The sequence below is a fragment of the Callospermophilus lateralis genome, chromosome X, assembly GCF_048772815.1.
Source record: "Callospermophilus lateralis isolate mCalLat2 chromosome X, mCalLat2.hap1, whole genome shotgun sequence".
NCBI lineage: Eukaryota > Metazoa > Chordata > Mammalia > Rodentia > Sciuridae > Callospermophilus > Callospermophilus lateralis.
The window spans coordinates 46,524,399-46,548,316 of record NC_135325.1 but is presented as its reverse complement, the minus strand read 5'-3'; the positions used below and the strand labels follow the sequence as shown (position 1 = coordinate 46,548,316).

General features: G+C 38.2%; 1 protein-coding gene across 1 annotated transcript; it reads left to right on the top strand.

Moving 5' to 3' along the window:
- Positions 1-643: 643 nt before the first annotated feature.
- LOC143638520 (toll-like receptor 13) lies at positions 644-23,482 on the top strand. The gene is made up of 3 exons (XM_077106436.1): positions 644-683; positions 13,235-13,304; positions 20,584-23,482. Exons 1-3 carry the CDS (start codon positions 644-646, stop codon positions 23,480-23,482), a joined length of 3,009 nt encoding a protein of 1,002 aa, XP_076962551.1.
- Positions 23,483-23,918: the final 436 nt, after the last annotated feature.

The following is a 23,918-nucleotide window of genomic DNA, read 5'->3' as shown; positions in this document are numbered from 1 at the left end:
TGTCCTTCCTTTATGTCTCCTTTTTTTGTTGTTGTTCTTTCTTTTATTTCTTCTATCTTTTTTTAAAGAGAGAGAGAGAGAGAGAGAGAGAGAGAGAGAGAGAGAAGAGAGAGAGAATTTTTTAATATTTATTTTTCAGTTTTCGGTGGACACAACATCTTTATTTTATTTTTACGTGGTGCTGAGTATCAAACCCAGTGCCCGGCGCATGCCTGACAAGTGCGTTACCGCTTCAGCCACATCCCCAGCCCTATTTCTTCTATCTTGATGAAAGAAAGCACACAAGTTCCAAGAAAGAAAGAGGAGAAAGACTTCTCTCTACCAATCCACATATGCAATTCCAGGTCTTCTGGGTGGAATTGCTCCAGACACAAGGCTTGAACCAACCAAGCAAACTCAAGAGCTCCTGGAGGAATTTGTGATAAGCAGAAATTCCGGTTTGCTTTTGTAACCAATGCTAAGAAAGATTTTGGCATTTCTGAGCAACTTCCCCCAGTGCCTGTGAAAAACCCATGGGGTCTGAAGAGGAAGGAAATGCCTTTGGATTTTGGTCACATGTCCGAAGAGCTTACAGCAATCATCTTGAGGTCTTGAAGAGTCCCAAGAGAGTAAGCATTTATTTTAGAGAAAATCTGATTACAGGATGACGAACAATGGGGATATGTACAAAGAGCTTCTCACAGGTATGTGGTTTTCCTTGACTTTTGATTGCATGCCAGCAACATAAGGGGGATTGGGAAGACATCCTTGTTTTCCCAGAATAGTATCAAGAGGTAGAAAGCATTGCTAAAAACTGAGGGATTATGAAAAAAACTTATTTCCTCAAAGTAACTCATTTTAGAACTTCAACCATAGACAGTGGCTTTACATGGTGGTGAACTAGCATTTGTTTTTATATTACCCTACAAGCTCCTGCCCCCTGTTGCATTTTTCTTTTCACCTAAACCCAATAGTTTAAGCAGCACTTAAGAATTTGGAATCCCCACATGTATCCTCAGATAGGTGCTTCAGTAACTACTGAGCAGAATCTGCTATGCAAATTATCATAGTGCTTAAAATGCACCTCCACAGTCAGGCATGGTGGTACATGACAGTAATCCCAACAACTTGGAGGGCCTAGGCAGGAGGTTTGTAAATCTGAGGCCTGCCTCAGCAACTTAATGAGGCCCTAAACAACTTAACAAGACCCTGTCTCAAAGTAAAAACTAAAACTAAACTGTGAAAAACCCATAGGGTCTGAAAAGGAAGGAAATGCCTTTAGATTTTTGTCACTACGTGACTGCATGACCAATGTAATTCTTCAACCTGTACACATAGAAAAATTAGAAATTATATCCCATCTGATTCAAATGTATGTCAAGATCATTGTATTGTCATGTGTAACTAATTAAAAAAAATGGCCTGGGATGTGGCTCAGTGGTTAAGTGACCCTGAGTTTAATGCCTGGTACTAAAAACAACAACAACAAAAAAATGTACCTCTATGTTCAGTCTAATAAAGTCTCTAAAACAGTATATCCAAGTTTAGAGTTAATTTTCATGTTGACCACTGTAGTGGTTCTTGATAGGATTTCACTACACCTCTGATGTTCTGGGAACTAGCAGTTAAAAAGAAGGGGTAGAATTCCATACAGAAATCTGGACCACATTACAGGGTCCATGGGATGCCTTTGGGGTGCAGGCATCTACAACTGTGTTTGCACCAGCTCTGCTGAGGTGCTTAGAGCACTAGATTTGAGATCATACTGTCATACTGCCTGGATTTTTTTTTTTTTTTTGGTACCAGGGTGCTTTACCACTGAGCCATATCCCCAGCCCTTTTTAATTTTTTTTTTTTTTTAATTTTGAGACAGGATCTTGCTAAATTGCTGAGGTTGGCCTCAAATTTGCAATCCTCCTGCCTCAGCCTTCCAAGTTTCTGGGATTATAGGCATGCACCACCATGGCTGGCATAAGGCCTGAATTTAAATCTCAATTACTAGCTGAGCGCAAAGGCAAAGTTATGATAATTCTCTGGTCTCCTGTTCTCTTATGTAAATATCTGTGGAGAGTTATGTGGCAGGACTATAAGTTGTGAAGTTCTAAGCAATTCTGAAGCACTTTTCTGGGCAGCAAGTCCTGTAGGCCCCTTAGACTAACTAGACCACAGACTCTGGCTTATTTCCTTTTCTCATCTTCTCCATCCCCACCCTAATGTTCATATGATAGCACTGTCATGAAACTTCCAGTTGAGTGCTATGGCACTTCCTGATCTCTCAGCTACTTGGAAGGCTGAAGCAGGAGGATCATCTGAGTCCAGGAGTTCTGACCCTATCCTGGACAATACAGTGAGACTTTCTCTCAAAGCAGAACAAAATAAAAAGAAACTTCCAAGGGTAGAAATGGAAGCATCCAGTCCTATCAGTTCCACAGACAAAGCCTAGAATAATTTATAAAAAATAAGCTATTCATGGTTGAAGTCCTAGCAAGCTTCCAACTGAGACAGAGTACTTTTTCACAGATGGTGAGGGGATCGTTATTTGAAAGGGTATTATACTCCTTGGTAGTGTGAGTCAGAAGTTTGATAAGAATTACAAGCTTTGTTTTTAAAAACCCTCCCCAGGATTCCTTCCCACATTTTAGGCTTCCCATAGTTCCTTAGTCCCTGCCCTTTTCAGGAATGCCTTTGAAGGATGCTGGTAAAACCCCAGGGATCATAGAACTTGGAGAAGAAATTCAGGAGTTCCCCTCAGGTCTGATACCCCTTGTAAAAGTGACCAGAGTAGACTTCTGTTCTCAGAGTTAAGCTTACCACCTGTGGGGAAACTTATTTTGATTTGGCTGCTGCACTCTGTATTAGGCCCTAGTGAAACCCTGAGGTCAAACATTGCTGTTCACTGTTGGGCCAATCCCGCCCCTCAGAGAACAGGGGCAAAGGGTATGTCTGTGGGGGGAGTGTCTGCTTAGCTGTGGTGACCTTGACAGGTTTGTGAGCTCATTGTTTTCTGTATTGACACAAGAGTAGAGATTGATTTGATAACTGAGGGTTGGGGCTAATTCCAATTTCCTCAGTAGTGCTTTGGTGCAAAGACAAAGAGGAGGAGGTGACCAAATCATTAGAAATTAAGGCTGAACTCAGATAGGTCATGCTAATTCTTCAGAGTACGGTCCTTGGGACCAGTAGCATCAACATCACCTTGGAACTTGATGAATTCTTGGGTCTCTCTCCAGACCAAGTGAATCTAAAACTCATGGTGGAACCCAGCAATTCATAGTGTAACAAGCCTTCCAGGTGATCTTGAGTCATGCTAATATTTGAGAACTTTTAGGTAGCTGGTCTGCCATGAGCAAGTAGATGGGAGAAGGAAAATGAAGGATGGTGACTTAGAGAGAGGACCTCACAATATAGGGGACCACAGAGAACGTTATCAAAACAGACAAAAATCTGGAAAGTGGTAACTGGTGTGCCAAATCTTCCCCACCCACAGTTAATTAAAACTCCTTATTTCAAAATCATGACACACCCACACCTTGTTCACCATGTCATCAAGACCCTCCCCTTGTTACTAGGTCATCACTGACTCTCACACAAGAAATTTGCTGAGGGTTATATAAAGGTTAAAACAAAAAAACAAAAAACCCAAATGAAAAAAACACTTAAGGAGGGAATGTGAAACTTAAGCAAGAACAAAGGAAACTCAAACCCTTAAAAACCCCAGACTCTGGTGGGCACTTTGAAAGACACCTGTAATCCCAGCAACTCGGGAGGCCGAGGCAGAAGATTACAAGTTTGAGGCCAGCCTCAGCAACATAGTAAGACCAGGTGTCAAAATAAAAAATATAAAAAGGGGCTGGGATGCAGGTCAGTGATAGAATGCCCCTGGGATCAACCCCCCAGAACTGCAAAACAAACAAACAAACAAACAAACAAAAAGTAGACTCTGTGAGAACCTCCATTCCCTCTGGAGGTAGTCCATGCAGTGCCTATACTGTATGTCCCCCTCATTTCTCACTTTGCTAATAAGCTCTTGTTACACTCAGTGCAACTCCTTTGCAATATTTCCTGCAGGATCGCAAGAACTGGTGCCTATGGACCCCCTCCGCCACTTTGGCTCCATAGGTATATCTCCTCTGCAACAAGAACTACTGGGTTAGAGCCATAATTTACTATCCTATTTGTACACTCAGATATTTATTTAAAATGCAGATTCTGGGGTGGACACAGGATTCCTTGGGGCTGGGGCTGAGGTGGAGCTTAGTGGTAGAATCCTTGCCTAGCTTGTGCAAGGCTCTGAGTTCCATTCCCAGTGCTGATAATAATAATAATAATAATAATAATAATAATAATAATAATAATAATAATAATATAATACACAAAAAGAAAATTGTAAAAGTGAAATAAGTAAATGTTTTAAAAACTTTAGTTCTTTATAATTTCTTCAAGGTTAAGAAAGTTTTTTTCAAAATTATATCTAAGAAGCCTTTTTTTTACTATCTTAGAATGTTATTGATTTGGACTTGCAGACTTCAACTCCTACAGCATTTTGTTTAGTTATATATTTGATATTTATTTCTATGTAACATACACTCATCTATGTATATAAATCTGTCTCTCTGCAAATTATTGATCAAAGGCAAAGACTATCCTTATACAACTTGTTGATGTGAACATCACTTAGAACAAAAGCTGAAACAAAGTAGGTACTCAACAAATGTGTATGGAATTAATTAACAAATTAATGCATGGATTTCAAACAGCTATATATTCACTTACTAATACCTCAACTATCTTGGCATTTAGTTCCTTCTTCCCCATTGTTCTATCCTCTTAAACTTAAAAACATTGTCCTTGTTGTTTTAATTCAGAAGCTATATTTAGCCTTATTGCCAGGTTGTCCAAGATTTTGCAGCCTGGTACGGCTCTGTTAGTGCCTGTTATTTTGGTGCCCCTTTCACTCTCAAAAGTGTCCTGATTTGGTTGATAAATTATGTATGGTTATCCTTCTTATGTCAACTTCCTTCTTTTTTTCTTATCTTTCACACAGTCTTTATTAATAATTTATTAACAAAATAATCTATATTTGGTTTTGAATTAATCTATTATAAGCTTACAAATTTTGTATTTTTTAAAATAATTTCTGACAGTATATTTCTACCTTCCTTCTTTTTGTTCAGAACAAACCTAAGATGTTCTTTCTGTTGTTACCAGTATGTTTTATGAACCTCAGTTGCATTAATGGCACTATTTTTATAGGCACGGGTCCTTTTAATGTTTATCCTAGATAATGTGTGCTACAGTTTCTCTCTACATCTAGAAAAGCAAAATAAAAGGTGGTAGGTTCAAATGATTTACTAAAGGCAGGAAGATCAGAATCAGGTGGCACTACCAAAAAACTACTTCTATAAACTACCAGGAGTGTCCTGGACTCTCCTTCCCTGGAGATCTTGAGACATAGGCTTAGAAATCCTCTGCCTTGCATTAGACATAGGCCTACTTCAAGATCCTGATGGCCTTTGGAAGTTGCTCCCTGGTCTGAGATTCTTGAAAATTTTTTTTTTGGTATTAGGGATTGACCCAAGGGTTATTTTACTACTGAACTACATCCCCAGCCCCTTAAAGCCTTGCTAAATTGCTAAGCTGGCCTTGAACATGTTATCCTACTGCCCTATCCTCCTCCTGAGTTTCTGGGATGACAGGCATGTGCCACAGTACCTGGCTCTCTAACTAATTTTAAGTTTAGACTAGTAGTAAAGGCCTGTGGGTGATATTGAGGGCAAGGATCAATGAACGATCCCAGAATGGATTAATCTGCAGGGCCAGAAATCTTGGTGTCAATTAGGAAAGGAGCAAATGGGTAGCAATCAATCTAGGCACTCTTAGTGAAATTGCAGGGTCCATTTTTCTCAAGCTGCCTTTTCTAACCTCATTTGCAAAAGTTAAGGATAGTAGCAGCCTAAACCATGTTCTGCCTGAGTTCTACTTTCACTCTTCACTCTTCTACTTATAAAACAGCTAATGTAGCTTCTTGGATTCGAAACACCAGGATGATAAAAGCCCCATCTACTCTGAACTAAGTAAACCACTGTGTTGCATGGCCATTTATTGAAAGTCAAGCCTTTCTGGTTTTGATGACTTGCACTTCTGCTCCCCAATCCTTACTGCACCCTATCTCTTCCAATTTCCGTCAGTATCAGATCCTATTGCACAAGTAAAACTCTGCTTCAGTGAACTACAGTATCTTTCAGCTCACCTCTTGGTTTTGCTGAAAAAGACCTAGGAATTTGGATATGTCTCTAGCCTGCCAATATAGTCAAGAGGATCTCTTCAGCTTTCTCAGCAACACAGAATAGCTCTTCTTCTGCCATACTTCACTTGGCTCCATACTCCCTCAGTTCAGTTTTCCAGGAGTCCAGGGAAGTCCTGTTGTGGGTAACATACCCAGAGGCTGGTGGTTCAGTGCTCAGTAACAAGGTTTTGACCTGAGTAACTCTGTTGACAATTGGGCCATTAATTGAATTCCAGGTTTCAGAAGAGGAAACTTGAGTTTATCTGGCAAATGGCAGAACTGAAATTTGAAGCCAGGTTTTGCTGACAACAAAGATGAGCCTACTGGACTGGGGTTATAGCTCAGTGGTAGAGCACTTGCCTAACACATTTGAGGGACTGGGTTTGATCCTCAGCACCACATAAAAAATAAATAAAATAAAGGTGTTGTGTCCATCTACAACTAAAAACATTTAAAAATAAGATGAGCCTACTTCAGGTTAGATCTGCCCAAGAATTTCCCATCCTTTTTTTCTTACTTTCCAGGAAAGGGGTGGTTTGAAAAGATCAGGTACTCCCCTGAGATTTTTTAGATGCGTTTAGAGAATGCATAGGCTCTAAGTTTCTTAGATTCCAGGAAATGAGCAAATACCATCTGCTGAGAGTTGCAGTGGGAAACAACTTGTACTAGGCTATGTAGAATGTTGTTGGGGAGAGGCTCAGACCCAAGAAACAAACTCAGGATCCTGGCAGGTGGAAGAAGATGTGAGATGCAGTTGGGATAGTAGATATGCTTTATTCAGAGGCAGCAATTGCCCTTAGCCAGCCCCTAGCTCTGGCTTCAGCCCATAGCCAGTTTCATTTCACTCCTCTGAGTCCTTTCCCTTGGCCTTTTTTATATCCAGGCCACACAAAGAAGGTCCACTGCCAACAGGTTGCATCAGTGGAGCCATGCTCACAAGCAAATGTTTATAACCTTGAGTTCATACACTGAAGCAGAGTGTTTATGACCTTGACTACACAATGAAAACAGTCCTCTGGAAACCTCAGCAAGGGAGTCTTAACTATAGTCATTTTGGACCTGCCCTATCACTGTTAAAAGTTAGGTCCACTTGTGGGCTATGTTGGCAGAGTCAAAGAACAAATTCCACATTGACAGCCTTGGGATCTCTACAGAGATCCTTTTTTCTGTAGATTTCTTTCCCCTTCTTTCTTTCTTCCTTGCTTGCTTGCTTTGTGTGATGCAGAGCCTTGTGCACGCTAGGCGTGTGCTCTCCCACTGAATTACATTCCCCACCTGTAGATTTTCCTAAAGGTGCAGTACAGGCATCTACACAGCATGTCAAATAGTAAAATTGGGCTGAGAATGTAGCTCAGCGGTTGAGTGCCTGTCTAGCCTATGTGAAGTCCTGGGTTTGTTTCTCAGCACTGCAATCAAACAAAAGAACAAATAAAATAACACCCCCCCCTCCAAAAAAAAGCAATAAAGCTTGATAAAATCCCTCTTCTCTTATTCATCTCCTTAAAGTCTCCACAACCAGATTCCAATCTTGTTTCTTCCTATCCCATTCTTGCACGCTTTACTCCTCAATCCAGGCTGTTATCTCTGCTTCTTTCTCGACAAACCTAAAAACCTTTGTCCTTTGCCTTCAGGTTTTTGGGATACATGTAACCCCTCCTGAATCTGATCTCTCATTCTGGCTATATTTCTCCTGTAGGGAGAACACTCTCCCTGAACTCTGATAAATAATATTCTTCTTGTTACATTTATGTGGCTTAGAAATTATCATTAGGTTACACAGATCATGAAAAACTGACAATATTGTCAATGAACACAATGTTTTGTCATTTCAAAGCAAACTTAAAACTTAGCCTTGTCTTCTATGGTCTTCTTGTATATGGGGAATTATAAAAGCCTTGATTTCTGTTTAACAATAACTGACATTTATTGAGAACCTACTATATGCCAAGTTCTGTGCTAGACAATTTCAGCAATGTTATCCCATTTAATACTTTAAATAATCTTGTAAAGTGTGGATTATTAACTCTCATCAACAAAATTGTAAATTTCCCAAAAGCAAGGTTGTGAAGGGTTAAGTGACTCATGCAAATTACAAAGAGCAAGGGTTCAAATCTGATTCAAAAGCCCATATTTTTTTTCCACTCAGTCAATTACTTGTATGGGTGGAAAGACATAATTATTAATAATAATACATTACTTTCTGTATAAAACTATCTGAGGCTCCTTCCTAATTCTTTTTGTAATTATTAAGCATTACTTTTGCAACTTGTCTGCCTCCATTTTTTGTTGCTACAACAAAATATTTGAGGCTGGGTAAGAGACAAAAAAAAAAAAAGAGTTTTATTTGGCTTTTATAATTCTGGTGGTTACAATGGGGACCAAGCTCTTAGCACATGAATCTCTTGTGTACAAACCATATCCAAAACATAGAAGCACTGAATTAAAACCACAATTAATGGTAGCTAAGTTTTGTTATTTGTATCAGTAATAGAGCAAAAAACTAGCAATAATTTTTTAAAAAATATTTTTAGTTGTAGATGGACACAATGCCTTTATTTTGTTTATTTATTTATATGTGGTGCTAAGGAATGAACCCAGTGCCTCACATGTTGCAAAGCAAGTATTCTACCACTAAGCCACAACCCCAGCCCCAGCAATAGGTTTTATTATAAATGTTTGTGAACTATAATGAACTATAATTTTTTGGCAGTACTGAGGATTAAACCTAGGACTTTGTGCATGTTAGGTAAGTGCTCTATTGCTGAGTTATAACCCCAGTGCTATTTATTTTATTTATTTATTTTTAATTTTGAGATAGGGATGTGCTAAGTTGCCCATGCTAGCCTCCAACTTGGGACCCTCCTGCCTCAGCCTCCGAAGTCACTGAGAGTACAAGATTGTGCCACCACACCCAGTTGATACTGTCTTTTTAATTTTAAAAAAGCATTCTGAAGTCTTCTCTTTTGGAAGAAGTTCTCTAAATCTTTTGGCCAACGTTAATTGACTGAGAATATGATTATAATCAGTATTGTAGGGAAGTCATGTGGCAATGATATTGTTAAGATAGAATTATTCCTTCATTTTCTTTATTTTATTTTTATTGATTTTTAAAAATAAATGACAGCAGAATGCATTACAATTCCTATTATATATATAAAGCACAATTTTCATATCTCTGGTTGTATATAAAGTATATTCACATCAATTCATGTCTTCATACATGTACTTTGGATAATGATGTCCATCACATTCCACTGCCCTTGATAATCCTTTGCCCCCTCCCTTTTCCTCCCACCCCTCTTCCTTATCTAGAATTCATCTAATCCTCCCATGCTCCCCCTCCATACCCCACTATGTGTCAGCCTCCTTATGTCAGAGAAAACATTTGGCATTTGTTTTTTGGGGGGATTAGCTAACTTCACTTAGCATTATCTTCTCCAACGCCTTCCATTTACCTGCAAATGCCATGATTTTATTCTCTTTTATTGCTGTAATATTCCATTGTGTATATATGCCACATTTTTTATCCACTCATCTACTGAAGGGCATCTAGGTTGGTTCCACAGTTTAGCTATTGTGAATTGTGCTGCTATAAACATTGATGTGGCTGTGTCCCTGTAGTATGCTGTTTTTAAGTCTTTTGGGTATAGACTGAGGAGAGGGATAGCTGGGTCAAATGGTGGATCGATTCCCAGTTTTCCAAGAAATGTCCATACTGCTTTCCATATTGGCTGCACCAATTTGCAGTCCCACCAGCAGTGTATGAGTGTGCCTTTTCCCCCACATTCTCGCCAACACTTATTGTTGTTTGTCTTCATAATAGCTGCCATTCTGACAGGAGTGAGATGAAATCTTAGAGTAGTTTTGATTTGCATTTCTCTAATTGCTAGAGATGATTAATATTTTTTCATATATTTGTTGATTGATTGTATATCATCCTCTGAGAAGTGTCTGTTCAGGTCCTTGGCCCATTTATTGATTGAGGTTTTTTTTTTTTTTTTTTTTGGTGTTTAGCTTTTTGAGTTCTTTATATACCCTAGAGATTAGTGCTCTATCTGATGTGTGAGGGGTAAAGATTTTCTCTCCTTCTGTAGGCTCTCTATTCACTTCACAGTTTGTTTCTTTTGCTGAGAAGAAACTTTTTAGTTTGAAGCCATCCCATTTATTGATTCTTGATTTTAATTCTTGCACTACAAGAGTCTTATTAAGGAAGTTGGGGCCAAATTTGATATGATGAAGATTAGGGCCTACTTTTTCTTCTATTAGATGTGGGGTCTCTGGTTTAATTCCTAGGTCCTTGATCCACTTTGAGTTGAGTTTTGTGCTTGATGAGAGATAGGGGTTTAATTTCATTTGTTGAATATGGATTTCCAGTTTTCCCAGCACCATTTGTTAAAGAGGCTATCTTTTCTCCAATGCATGTTCTTGGCACCTTTGTTTAATATAAGATAATTGTAATTTTTAATATAAAATAATTGTAATTTTGTGAGTTAGTGTCTGTGTCCTCTATTCTGTACCATTGGTCTACCAGTCTGTTTTGGTGCCAATACCATGCTGTTTTTGTTACTATTGCTCTGCAGTATAGTTTAAGGTCTGGTATAGTGATGCCACCTGCTTTACTCTTCCTGCTAAGGAAGTATTCTTGGTCTATTATTTTTCCAGATGAATTTCATGATTACTTTTTCTATTTCTATGAGGAATGTCACTGGGATTTTGATCAGATTTGCATTAAATCTCTATAGTGCTTTTGGTAGTATGGTCATTTTGATAATATTAATTCTGCCTATCCAAGAGCAAAGTAGATCTTTCCATCTTCTAAGGTCTTCTTTGATTTCTTTCTTTAGGGTTCTGTAGTTTTCATTGTAGAGGTCTTTCACCTCTTTTGTTGATTCCCAAGTTTTTTTTTTTTTTTTTGAGGCTATTGTAAATGGGGTAGTTTTCCTCATTTCTCTTTCAGAGGATTTGCCACTGATATACATAAATGCCTTGAGTTATGGATGTTGATTTTATATTCTGCTCCTTTGTTGAATTCATTTACTAGTTCTAGAAGTTTTCTGGTGGAGTTTTTTGGGTCTTCTAGGTATAGAATCATATAATCAGCAAATAGTGCTAATTTGAGTTCTTCTTTTCCTATGTGTATCCCTTTAATTTCTTTTATCTGTCCAATTGTTCTGGCCAGTGTTTCAAGAACTATGTTAAATAGAAGTGGGGAAAGAGGGCATCCCTGTCTTGTTCCAGTTCTTAGAGGGAATGCCTTCAATTTTTCTCTATTTAGAATGATATTGGCCTGTGGCTTAGCATAGATAGCCTTTATGTTGTTGAGATATGTTCCTGTTATCCCTAATTTTTCTAAGGACTGGTGGATTGTATCAGTACAAATTTTCTGCTTGTGATATTATATTACAGTTTTGTAACATGTCACCTTTGAGGGAAAACAGGCAAGGCATCAAGGCATCTGTGTAAGTCAGCAGTCCATTACTGTAACAAATACCTGAGATAATCAACTTATAAAGAGGAAAAGTTTATTTTGGGTCACAGTATTGGAGCTTTCAGTCCATGGTCAGTTGATCCCATTGCTTTTGTGCGTGGTTAGGCAGCATATCATGGCACAGAAAGTATCATGGAACAAAGCTGCTCACCGCATGTCTAGCAGCAAAAATATAGAGGAAGGAGGTGGGTTCCCATTATTTCCTTCAGGGGCACATCCCCAGTGGCTCAAAGACTTCAAACTAGGCTCCATCTCTTAAAGTTTGTACTGCCTCCCAGTAGCTCCAAGCTGGGAACTAAGCCTTTTTATTTTTATATTGGGGATTGTATCCAGGTGCACTTCACTAGTAAGCGACATCCCCAGTCCTTTTTATTTTTTATTTTGAGATAAAATCTTGCTAAGTTGCCAAGGCTGGCCTCAAACTTGTGACCTTCCTTTTTTATCCTCTCAAGTTACTGGTGTGTGCTACCATGGCCTGTGAGAGTAAGCCTTTAACACATGAGCCTTTGAGGGACATTTAAGATGCAAATGTTTTTAAAAATCCTTTTTTTCCCAGTAAAGAATCTGCTATTCAGGCCATTCATGGTATATAATGCAGGGGAGAGTGTTAGAGATTGAAGCAATATAGACTTTCTTTGTGGGGGGTGTACAAGGGATAGAACTCAGGAGAACTCAGCCACTGAGCACATCCCCAGCCCTATTTTGTATTTGATTTAGAGACAGGGTCTCACTGAGTTGCTTAGTGCCTTGCTGTTGCTGAGGCTGGTTTTGAACTCATGATCCTCCTGCCTCAGCCTCCCTAGCTGCTGGGATTATAGGCATGCATTCGGCCTGAATCTTATTTTCTTATAAAAAGTTTTCAAAAAATTAAGGATTGCATTTTAAACTGAAAGTCTGATGCCAGCATTTTAATTAAAATATCCACAAATATCACATTTAATCACATGTTAAATGCCATGCTTTTAGACTACATTTTATACATACTGTAAAAAGTACATCCTAAATATTTAAAGTTAGTTCCATTTAAAAATATTTTAACCCTATGTAAGACAAATATGTACTAGGGTGTCTTGATTTTTCCTTCAGAAAATATGGTCACTGTAAGTAAATTTTCTCTGAAAGGTATATAAATTAAGTAGGTAGACCAAAACAGTTAACAGTATAAAAATGTATCCAGAAGAATACAGGCTCCAATTCTGCTTTAGAAAGTTCTTATTTCTTCACAATCCTTGCTTTATTTTTAACACCATAACAGGAAGGAGTTGGCTTTCTGCCCTGTCCTGGTTCTTTCAAAGATTCCTTGTATCAAGCAACTGTGATGGGTCTTTAAAATTAAGCTGCAAAAACCACAGATTGCTCCCTGTTTATTCTTGACTGTTCTCTGATCTCATCCCCTTAGCATGTTGAAGCCAGTTTGACATCTGATTTTAGAAGCCCTTCATTTTGGCTACCTTTAAGAACTCTCCTTTTCTGGCTTGCAGATTTCAGCTTCCTGCTCCAATGTTGGCTCTGTTGTTGCTCCTTTGACTACAGTATAACCAGCAGCTTCAGGTAACAGAAACCTCCTCCACCAGCCCTGCCACTGTAGAAACATTACTAACAAGTCTTGCCCCTTTCTGGCCCTTGTTGGGGTAGGAAATTTGGATGTATAGATGACTTTGTATGTACACACTTAGGACAACTTGATGATTATTGTTTTATTTGAAATTTCCCATTGGAAACAGGCATATATTTTAGGGCTCATATTCTTTGTCTTCTTCCATCTTTGACAACAGAAAATACACTAATTTGGCTATGTCATCTTGTTCCACCCAGTTTTCTCCAGCCACCCCACACTTATGCAAGACATATTTATTTCTACTACTACCTCTTTCTCTCCTCCTCCTCTCCTTTTCCTTTTCTCTCTCTCTCTTTTTGGTATTCACTTGTGTAATAGCTCTCTTCTCCTTTTTTCCACTTATTTCTCCTTGCCTTTTTGACCTCATAGGTAAAATGCCTTAAAGCATTGCATACCTAGCATTGAATCAATGTATTCATCTCAGTCATATTACCAGTGGGCTGCCTTGAAATTGAAATTGAAACTATCATTAGAGCATTGCTTTTTCATTTAATGTGTTATAGACATGAGTATAAAATGTGGCTATAACCTTAAGACACCACATTTTCTGAAATACTCAAGAATTTATAAAATAAAATGAACATTCTTCAGAACAATAATTGAGATAGAGTACATCATACTACACTTATTTTGGTGTCTTCTCGAAGAGCATGTGATTCTCAAATGATTTAAACCTTTCCTTGGGTCACTTATCTGCCACATATTAGCATTGCAAGCCCTGTCCTCAGAGTTTCTAGTTCTTTTTTTTTAAAGAGAGAGAGAGAGAGAGAGAATTTTTTAATATTTATTTTTTAGTTATTGGTGGACACAACATCTTTGTTTGTATGTGGTGCTGAGAATCGAACCCGGGCCGCATGCATGCCAGGCGAGCGCGCTACCACTTGAGCCACATCCCCAGCCCTCTAGTTCTTCATATGTAAAGTGGGGTTAAGTCTATCTCCCTTGCAGAGTTTTGCAATGAATTAATAAATTAATTTTCATGAATGTGCATATTATTTTTAATTGATTTTATTTTTTAAATACACAACAGTGGAATGCATTACAATTCTTATTACACATATAGAGCACAATTTTCATATCTTTGTATATAAAGTATGTTCACGCCAATTCATGTCTTTATACATGAATTTTTTTTTTGCATTACAATTCTTATTAGACATATATACCAAAATTTTTCATATTGGTTGACACCCAATTCATGTCTTTGAATGTGCATATTAAGTGCTTGATATTGTTATGGTTCTTTCCATACTTATAGCCAGTCTATCATTTGTGCAAAATTTAATCTCCGGAGTTTATTGCCTCTATACACACTCTCTTGGTTGATGGCTCTATTTCCATGCCTTTATTTTTGTTCTAGCAAAAGTCAACTACATTCTTCCCTTAAAAATTAGGACTAGGGTCAGGTGTGGTGGTGCATGCTTATAATCCCATTGTTTTGGGTGGCTGAGGCAGCAGGATCTCAAGTTCAAGTCCAGCTTCAGCAATTTTCAAAATCCTATCTATCTCAAAAATAAAAAGGATTGGGAATGCAACTCCATGGTAAAATCCCTGGGTTCAACACCCAGAACCCCCCTCCCCCCAAAAAAGTAAGAGTGGGAAGTAATTTTCCTAACTTGACATATATCAAAATCTATAGCCAACAACAACTAATGTAAAACCTATAGATGCCATCTCATTAACAGAAAGATATCCTCTATCACCACCATGATTTAAAATAGTGTTTTAGTCAACTTTTTTTTTTTTTGCTGCTGTGATTAAAAGGATCTCATGAGCACAATTATAGAGGAGGAAAAGTTTATTTGAGGGCTCACAGTTTCAGATGTCTCAATCCACAGACAACAGTCTCCATTCCTTGAGCTCAAAGTAAGGCAGAACATCATGGCAGAGGGAATCTGTGGAGGAAAGCAGCTCATGTCATGATCACAAAGCAGAAAGAGAGTTTCTACTTTCATGACACAAATTATATACTCTGAAGCTATGTCCTAAAGTCCCACCTCTTCCAGCCAACATCCTATCACTTCAATTACCACTCAATTAATCTCTATCAGGGGATTAATTTATTGATTGGGTTAAGACTCTTATAACCCAATCATTTCTTCTGTGGAGATTTCAGGGGACACCTCACATCCAAATCATAACTGATAGCATTAGAGGTTGTGGACAGTATTGTAAGACTATATATTTATATTATATTGTAATATAAAAGAAACAAAAAGAAAATATAAGAATTTGAAAAATAACCACATATTTACAGATAATATAATTATTTTATCAGATAAAACCTAACAGGATCTTGTTATTTTGAGACAGGATCTCTAACTTGCTGAGACTGGCCTTGAACTCACAACCCTCCTGCTTTAGCCTCTTGAGTAGCTGGGATTACAAAAGTAATTACACCTGGTCAGCAAAATGTTTTAAATAGGAATTGAAAAGCAGAATAATCAAGACCAAAAAGACATGGCTTTGCCATATTATAATTAAAATGTTCTGGTTAATGAAGGGGTTGATAAACAATTTTAAGTGATAGGAGACAGAAGATATTTAAATCAGTAAAACCAATAAGGGATTAATATCTAGAATATACAAGAATGCCCACAAGTCATCAGGAAAAGAAACTCAATAGAAAAATTAAGAATGGATATAAGTAAGCAGGTTACTGAAAGAAAAATCCAAAAGGCCATCAAATAAATGGAAAGATTCTGAAAATCACAAATATTCAGATATCATATCATAGAACCTTACTGGGTAGACTGTCTTATCTCTAATTATATTATCTCCCTGTTTCTCCCTTTCCTTCTGCTCCCAATATTTCTTATATTTTCTCCTTTCTCTTTCCTGTTTCCCCATTCCTTCGTTGGTTCAGCATAGGTAAAATGTTTACCTCTCCCTTGTCTTCATGGATCACCAGATCACAATCATGTTTCCTTCTCCTTTCTTTTTGTATTGTTATTTTATCCCCTTCCCCATTTTTTGAAATAAACATAGTCCATTTATTTATTTACTTTAATGTATTTTTCTAGTTGTAGATGGACACAATACCTTTATTGTTTATTTATTTACATGTAGTACTTAGGGTGGAAACCAGTGCCTCACATGTGCTAGAGAAGCACTCTACCACTGAGCCACAGCCCCAGTCCCCCTTCCCCATTTTATTTTCTCTCAAAGTTCAAAATAGTGCTTAGTTCTTCAAGGAAAGAAAATGGAAAGGAAAGGAGGGGAAGGAAAGGCAGAAGAAAAACATCTGGAAAAAAGTTTGATAGACCAAATTTTGGAAAACTCATGTTTTCCAGTTACATTGTAGAAGAGGGAGGGAGAACTGAAAAGAAAAGGGAGAAGAAGAAGGGGCAAATGATATATTTAACTAATATTAATAAAAGACAATGTTTGAGGGGCTGGAATTGTGGCTCAGCGCTCGCCTAGCACGGGCGGGATCCGGGTTCGATTCTCAGCACCACATAAAAATAAAGGCATTGTGTTGTATCCATCTACAAAAAAAGATTCATTCTCTCTCTCTCTCTCTAAAAAGAAAGACAATGTTCAATTCATTCTATTATCATTCTTACCCCCATACCCCTTTTCTCCCTTTACTCTCCTCTGCCTAGTCCAAAGTATCTCTATTCTTACCTAGCCCCTCCTTCTTATTGGGAATTAGCATCCACACATCAGAGAAAACATTTGGCCTTTGGTTTTGGGGGATTGGCTTATTTCATTTAGCATGATATTCTCTAGCTCCATCCATTTACTGGCAAAAGTCATAATTTAATTCTTCTTTAAGGCCGAGTAATATTCCATTGTGTATATATACCACATTTTCTTTATCTGTTCATCTGTGGAAGGGTATCTAGGTTGGTTTCATAGTTTGGCTATTGTGAATTGAGCTGCTATAAACATTTATGTGGCTGAGTCACTGTAGTATGCTGATTTTAAGTCCTTTGAGTATTAACCGAGGAGTGGGATAGCTGGGTCAAATTGAGATTCCGTTTTAAGTTTTCTGAGGAATCTCCATACTGCCTTCCATAGTGGTTGCACCAATTTGCAGTCCCACCATCAATGTATTAGTGTACCTTTTTCCCAACATCCTTGCCAACATTTATTGTTACTACTATTTCCATTCTAACTAGAGTGAGATGAAATCAGAGTAGTTTGGCTGCTATCAAAAGGGCTAATGTAATAAGCACTGACAAAGATGCAGCTGTTCTGGAAAACAATATGGAAGTTCCTAAAATTAAAAAATAAAAATTGAGGGCTGGGATTGTGGTTCAGCGGTAGACCGCTTGTCTAGCATGTGCAAGGCCCTGGGTTCTATCTCAGCACCGTAAAAATTAATAAATTAATAAATGAAGGTACTGTGTCCAACCACAACTTAAAATATAAAATATTAAAAAAATGAACTACCACTGTTCTGGATCCAGCATTTCCACTACTGTGAATATATCCAAAGGAAAGGAAACCAGTATGTCAATAAAATCTCTGTAGCCTTATGTTCACTGCAATATTATTCACAATGCCAAGAAAAGGAAACCAGCTAACTGTCCATCAGCCAGCAAATGGATAAAGAAAATGTGGTGCATATATACAATGGAATAATATTTAATCATAAAAAGAATGAAATCCTGTTATTAACAGCAACATGGATAGAAACAGTTATCACTGTTAAGTGAAATAAGTCAAGTACAGGTATATAAGTACTGAATGATCTCACTCACATGAGGAATGGAAAAAAGTTGATCTCATAGAAGTAGAAAGTAGAACGGTGGTTACTGGAAGCTGAGGAGAGCAGGAGAGGGGAGGGATGGGGAAGATTCATTAATGGGTACTTAGTTACAGTCAGGAGTAAGGTGTTGAGGTATGCCATTGCATAGTAGGAAACGATATATAATAATAATGTACCATACATTTTAAAAGGCTAGAAAAAAAAGGAGCTTGAAAACTTTTACCATAGAAACTGATAAAAATTTGAGGGGAGGGCTGTGGTTGTGGCTCAGCAGTAGAGTGCTTGCTTAGCATGTGCGAGGCCCTGGGTTCGATCCTCAGCACCACATAAAAATACATAAATAAACATATTGTGTCCAACTACAACTAAATATTACACAATATGCATATGTCAAATCCTCATGGCACTGTAATGTTTATTTCCAGGAATCTGAGTGCCTATAACATGATACTATAATGTTTAGTATATGTATACATGGATGTGTATACTTTTATGTTTTATGTGTTGGCTAAAAAATGAATTAAAAAAGACAAAAAAGACAATTTTATCATTTTAATACTATTAAAATTGCCAATATTATAAAAGTGTATAATACCAAGTTATTGATGTTGCTTCTCTCGTGGACTACTCTTGTGAGTTTTAATATTACAGACTTCAGGAAGTAGTTTACTTATAAAAACTTTTAAAAGTCACATTTTGTCATTCCATTCAAAGAAACACTGCTGTGATCATAAATGAACCAATCCAAGAAATTCTCATTTTTTTTGTGGGGAAACCAGATTACAACTCTCTCTCTCTTTCTAACTCTATTATACACACAGTCATCTGTCTCTCTATTAGACTCTCTGTCTCTGTCTCTGTCTCTGTCTCTCTCTCTCTCTCTCTATATATATGCATATATGTATATGTGTGTGTGTAAATGTGTATATATATATATATACACACACACACACACATATGTATATACTGTTCTATATATGGTCAACAAAGGGGTTCATAAATGATTATATATATATATATGTGTGTGTGTGTGTGTGTGTGTGTGTGTGTGTGTAGTGGATTTTTTTTGTGATTCCTAGAATTACAATCAACGTTAGAAAATATATTACATATTTTTGTGTGCATATAAAATTACATGTGAATGGAAAACAATTCCTCTCCTTTCTCTGGAGTTGCTGGTGCTCTTGAGGCAAGGGCTAGAATCCACAAAAGATGGTGTGCTGGTGTCTGTCTTGAGTTAATGAGAAAAGAATACCTTTTTTTGTGGGATTAAGGATTAAACCCAGAGGAGCTCTATCTTTGAGCTACATTCGCAGCCCTGTTTTTGTTTTATTTTGAGACAGGGCTTTGCTGAGTTGCTGAGGTTGGCTTTGAACTCAGAATCCTCCTGCCTCAGCCTCCTGAGTTGCTGGGATTAAGGTGTGAGCCATCATGACCAGCAAGAATAACCTTTTAGTGAGCTTTGGAGTGTACTAGACACAAACTACATATTTTGTCTTGTTAAATAATCACAACATTATGAGGGAGTAGGTGTTATCATCTCATTGTATGGATAAGGAAACATGGGTGGAGAGGTTCAATAATTTGTGAAAGGACATAGGATTGGAGCCTAGGTCTGTATGAGCTGATGCTATTTTCACTGATGACTAGGAACAGGTTGAAATTGGAGGCAAGGCTGGAGAAACCTTGGGCATCACACATCAGAATGTAGAGTGACCAAACTAAGTATTGTAATATTTTTTTGTTTACTATCAATGTCACATACTGTACCAATAGAGGTATAATTGCCTGAGAACTGTAAATGCAAATTGTAATAAATCAGTCCTTTAAATCAAGGACTCCTATATTTGTTCATGTTAAGGTAAGAAGTGACCTATACATCATTTTTTTTGTCCCTATCATGGATGTTTATTTTCTAACTTGACTGAGATCCACAGACTTCTCCATCCCCTCCAGAGATCCTCCATCTCCAATACATCTCCAGTGGTACAATTTCAGGTATCAACCCAAACAATAATAGAGATATTTTATTGTGTAGGGATGCAAGGAGGGTTCAGGAAATTCTTTTTTTTAAAAAATGTAGATGGATACAATACCTTTATTTTATTTTTATGCGGTGCTGGGGATCGAAACTAGTGCCTCGCGAGTGCTAGGCAAGAATTCTACCACTGAGCCACAACCCCGGCCCCATGGAAATTCTTAAATTGCCTAAATTAAATTAAATATGCAATTGCTTCTTTGCCTCCAAGTGCTGACAATTTTGACTGTAGGAGAACAGTAGTCTTTACTGATACACCAAGAATGCTTGGGAAATGGTTTTTGAAGTTCATTTTGGGACAGAGCTTTTTAGATTCCTTGAAGCAACTATGAAATATTTATTAGGGGATAGAAATTTAAACTAAAATATCTCTCTCTCCCTTTTTTACCCCTTTTTTTTGCAGCAAAGTCAAAATGGAAAGACCATTCCTTCAAAAACCAGCAGCACAAATGTAAAGGGATTATTTTTTCCTATATGTAACTCTGAGGCCTGGGGCCAACAGAATGAGCTCAAAGAGCCTCCTCCCTTCTCAACAGCTTAGGCTCATTTTCACTGGGCTTTGTCTACTGTCTTTGGTAGAGACATATGGGTTCCGCAAATGCACACAGTATGAATTAAACATTCGCCACGTGTTCTGCATTCGGAAGGAGATCACCAACTTGACAGATGCCATTGGTGACATCCCTAGATACACTACTCACCTCAATCTGACACAAAACCAAATTCAGGTCCTTCCTCCCCATAGCTTTGCTAATTTGTCTGCCCTGGTGGACTTGCGCCTGGAATGGAATTTAATTTGGAAGATTGATAAGGGTGCCTTTAAGGAACTGGGAAACCTGACCTTTCTTAATTTAGTAGAAAATAAGATTGAAAGTGTGAACAACTCCTTTGAGGGCCTGTCCAACTTGGAGACTTTGCTCCTGAGCCATAATTTTATTACTTATATTCACAAAACTGCCTTTGTACCTCTTGTCAAATTGAAACATTTAAGCCTGTCTCGAAACCATATCACCAATTTTTCCAATGTTCTTGAAGCAGTCCAGCATCTTCCATGCCTGGAATACCTTGACCTTACTAATAACAGTATCATATCCTTGGACCATAACCCAAGGTCATTGGTCTCCCTGACCCATCTCAGCCTTCAGGGAAATAAACTAAAGGAATTAAATTTCTCTGCTTTGTCACTGCCTAATCTGACCACTCTGGATGTCTCTCAGAATAGACATCAAGTCATCCAGAATGTGGATCTGGAAACTCTACCCCAACTGAGGAGCTTGAATCTGAGTGGAACACTGGTGAAACTGGAGATGCTTCTAGCCAAGTACCTGCAGAATCTAAGAGAAATGGACATCTCTAAGCTGGACCCTAGAGGTGGACACTTAAACTTGAATACAGTATGTTGCCTCCTGAAAAACTTACCCACACTAGAAGCATTAGTTTTTCAGAAAAATGCCATGGATGCAGGGGACATAAAGCATCTTGCCAATTGCACCAGGCTTTTGTCCCTTGACCTGAGCCAAAACAGTGATCTGGTTCATCTCAATGACAATGAATTTGTTGCTATGCCCAGCCTCCAAAGTCTGCATCTAAACAAGTGCCAGCTTTCCTTCGTCAGCAACAAGACTTGGAGTTCCCTCCAGAACTTGACAGCCCTATACCTGAGCCATAACAAGTTTAAAAGCTTTCCGGATTTTGCATTTTCACCCCTGAAAGGCCTACAATCTCTGTTTCTCTCTAAAAACCCCATCACAGAACTCAATCATATGGCCTTCCATGGGCTAGATTTGTTGAAGGAGCTCAACTTAGCTGAGTGCTGGATAGTAATGATTGACAGTTCATCCTTTGTTCACTTTACAAATTTAGAGAGCTTAGATCTTAGACTCAACAATATTCATACTCTGAAGCAGAGAACCTTTCAATTTCTGAAAAAGCTCAAAGTTCTGATTCTCTCCAGGAACCGCCTAGAAGTTATAGAGGAGAATGCATTTTTTGGTCTCACTCACCTATATTATCTTGATCTGGCATACAATAGCTTGTCAGGTTTTCATTTAAAACTTTTCTTGGGCCTTGAAAATTTAGAAGTGTTGAATCTCAGTTATAATAGGATTACATATGAAACCACTAGGACCTTGCAATTTCCTCCATTCAAGAACCTCAAGTCTTTGAAACAACTCAACCTTGAAGGACAAAATCATGGGATTCAGGTTGTTCCAACCAACTTCTTCCAAGGGCTGAATTGCTTGCAGGAACTATTCCTAGGAAAAAATTCCATGATATTCCTGGATCACCTCCAATTTGACCCCCTGGTTAATCTCACAAAATTGGATATCTCCGGAACAAAAGCTGGGGACCGAAGTCTCTATTTAAATACTTCCTTATTCCAAAAACTCAAAAGACTAAAGATGCTGCGCCTTGAAAACAACAACATGGAGTCACTGACTCCTGGCATGTTCTCTGGCTTAGAAAGCCTTCAGGTCTTCTCTTTAAGATTCAACAATCTGAAAGTCATTAATCAAAGTCATTTGGAGAATCTGAAGTCTTTGATGTACTTTGATCTCTATGGGAACAAACTTCAGTGCAACTGTGACAATATGTGGTTCAAAAACTGGTCAATAAACACAGCAGTTGTCCATATCCCCTATCTCCGAAGCTACCCCTGTCATCAGCCAGATACCCAGAGTTTGTTGATAGATTTTGATGATGCCATGTGTAATTTTGACCTTGGAAAGATCTACTTCTTCTCTTCCTTCAGCCTGGTCCTCACAACCATGGTCTTCTCTTGGTTCAGTGCCAAGATTATTTCATCTCTATGGTATGGGCTCTACATATTTCGAGCCTGGTACCTAGCTAAATGGCACAGGACAGAGAAGGAGTTCATCTATGATGCCTTTGTCTCTTTCACTGCCACTGATGAGCAGTGGGTATATGAAGAGCTTGTTCCAGCCCTAGAAGATGGTGGCCAGCCCAAATTTAAGCTCTGTCTTCACCATCGGGACTTTGAACCAGGTATGGACATCTTTGAAAACATCCAGAATGCCATTGATACCAGCCGGAAGACTTTGTGTGTGGTCAGTAACCACTACCTCCACAGTGAATGGTGTCGGCTTGAAGTACAACTGGCCAGTATCAAGATGTTCTATGAGCATGAGGATGTTATTATCTTGATCTTCTTGGAAGAGATCCCAAACTATAAATTATCCAGCTACCACCGACTCAGGAAACTTGTGAACAGGCAGACGTTTATTACTTGGCCAGACAATGTTCATGAGAGGCCACTCTTCTGGGCTCGTATTAGAAATGCCTTGGGCAACAGAACTGTGGAGAAAGACAATGCACAGCTAATAGTGGCTGAGTGACTGAAAGTCTTATAACCTTAAATCCAACTGTATAATGTTGCCCAAGATATGTGTAGGGTAAGAGTCTGACTATTCTCCAGGCATAAGGACATGCATGGATTGGTCATGACCATAAGACCAGGACCATTTGAATAATGTTCTTCAGGCAACTGGAAGAGTGAAGGGGACTGCCTGAAGAAGCTTCAGGAACCAGGTCCCACCATTAGGGGATTAGATATCTGGAAGGAACACCTGTATTATCAAGGGGAAGGCTTGAAACACCAGTCACCTGAAATTCTGGGAACCAGGAAGGCTCTGATATATGCTTGATCATTGCTCAGTTTCTCCAAACCAGTTTCTGTTTAGATTGAATGGTACTCCTTTAAAGAACCTCTAATAACAGAAACACCATCAATAGGGTTTAGTAAAAGAAAAAAAAAATAAAACAAAAAGCAAA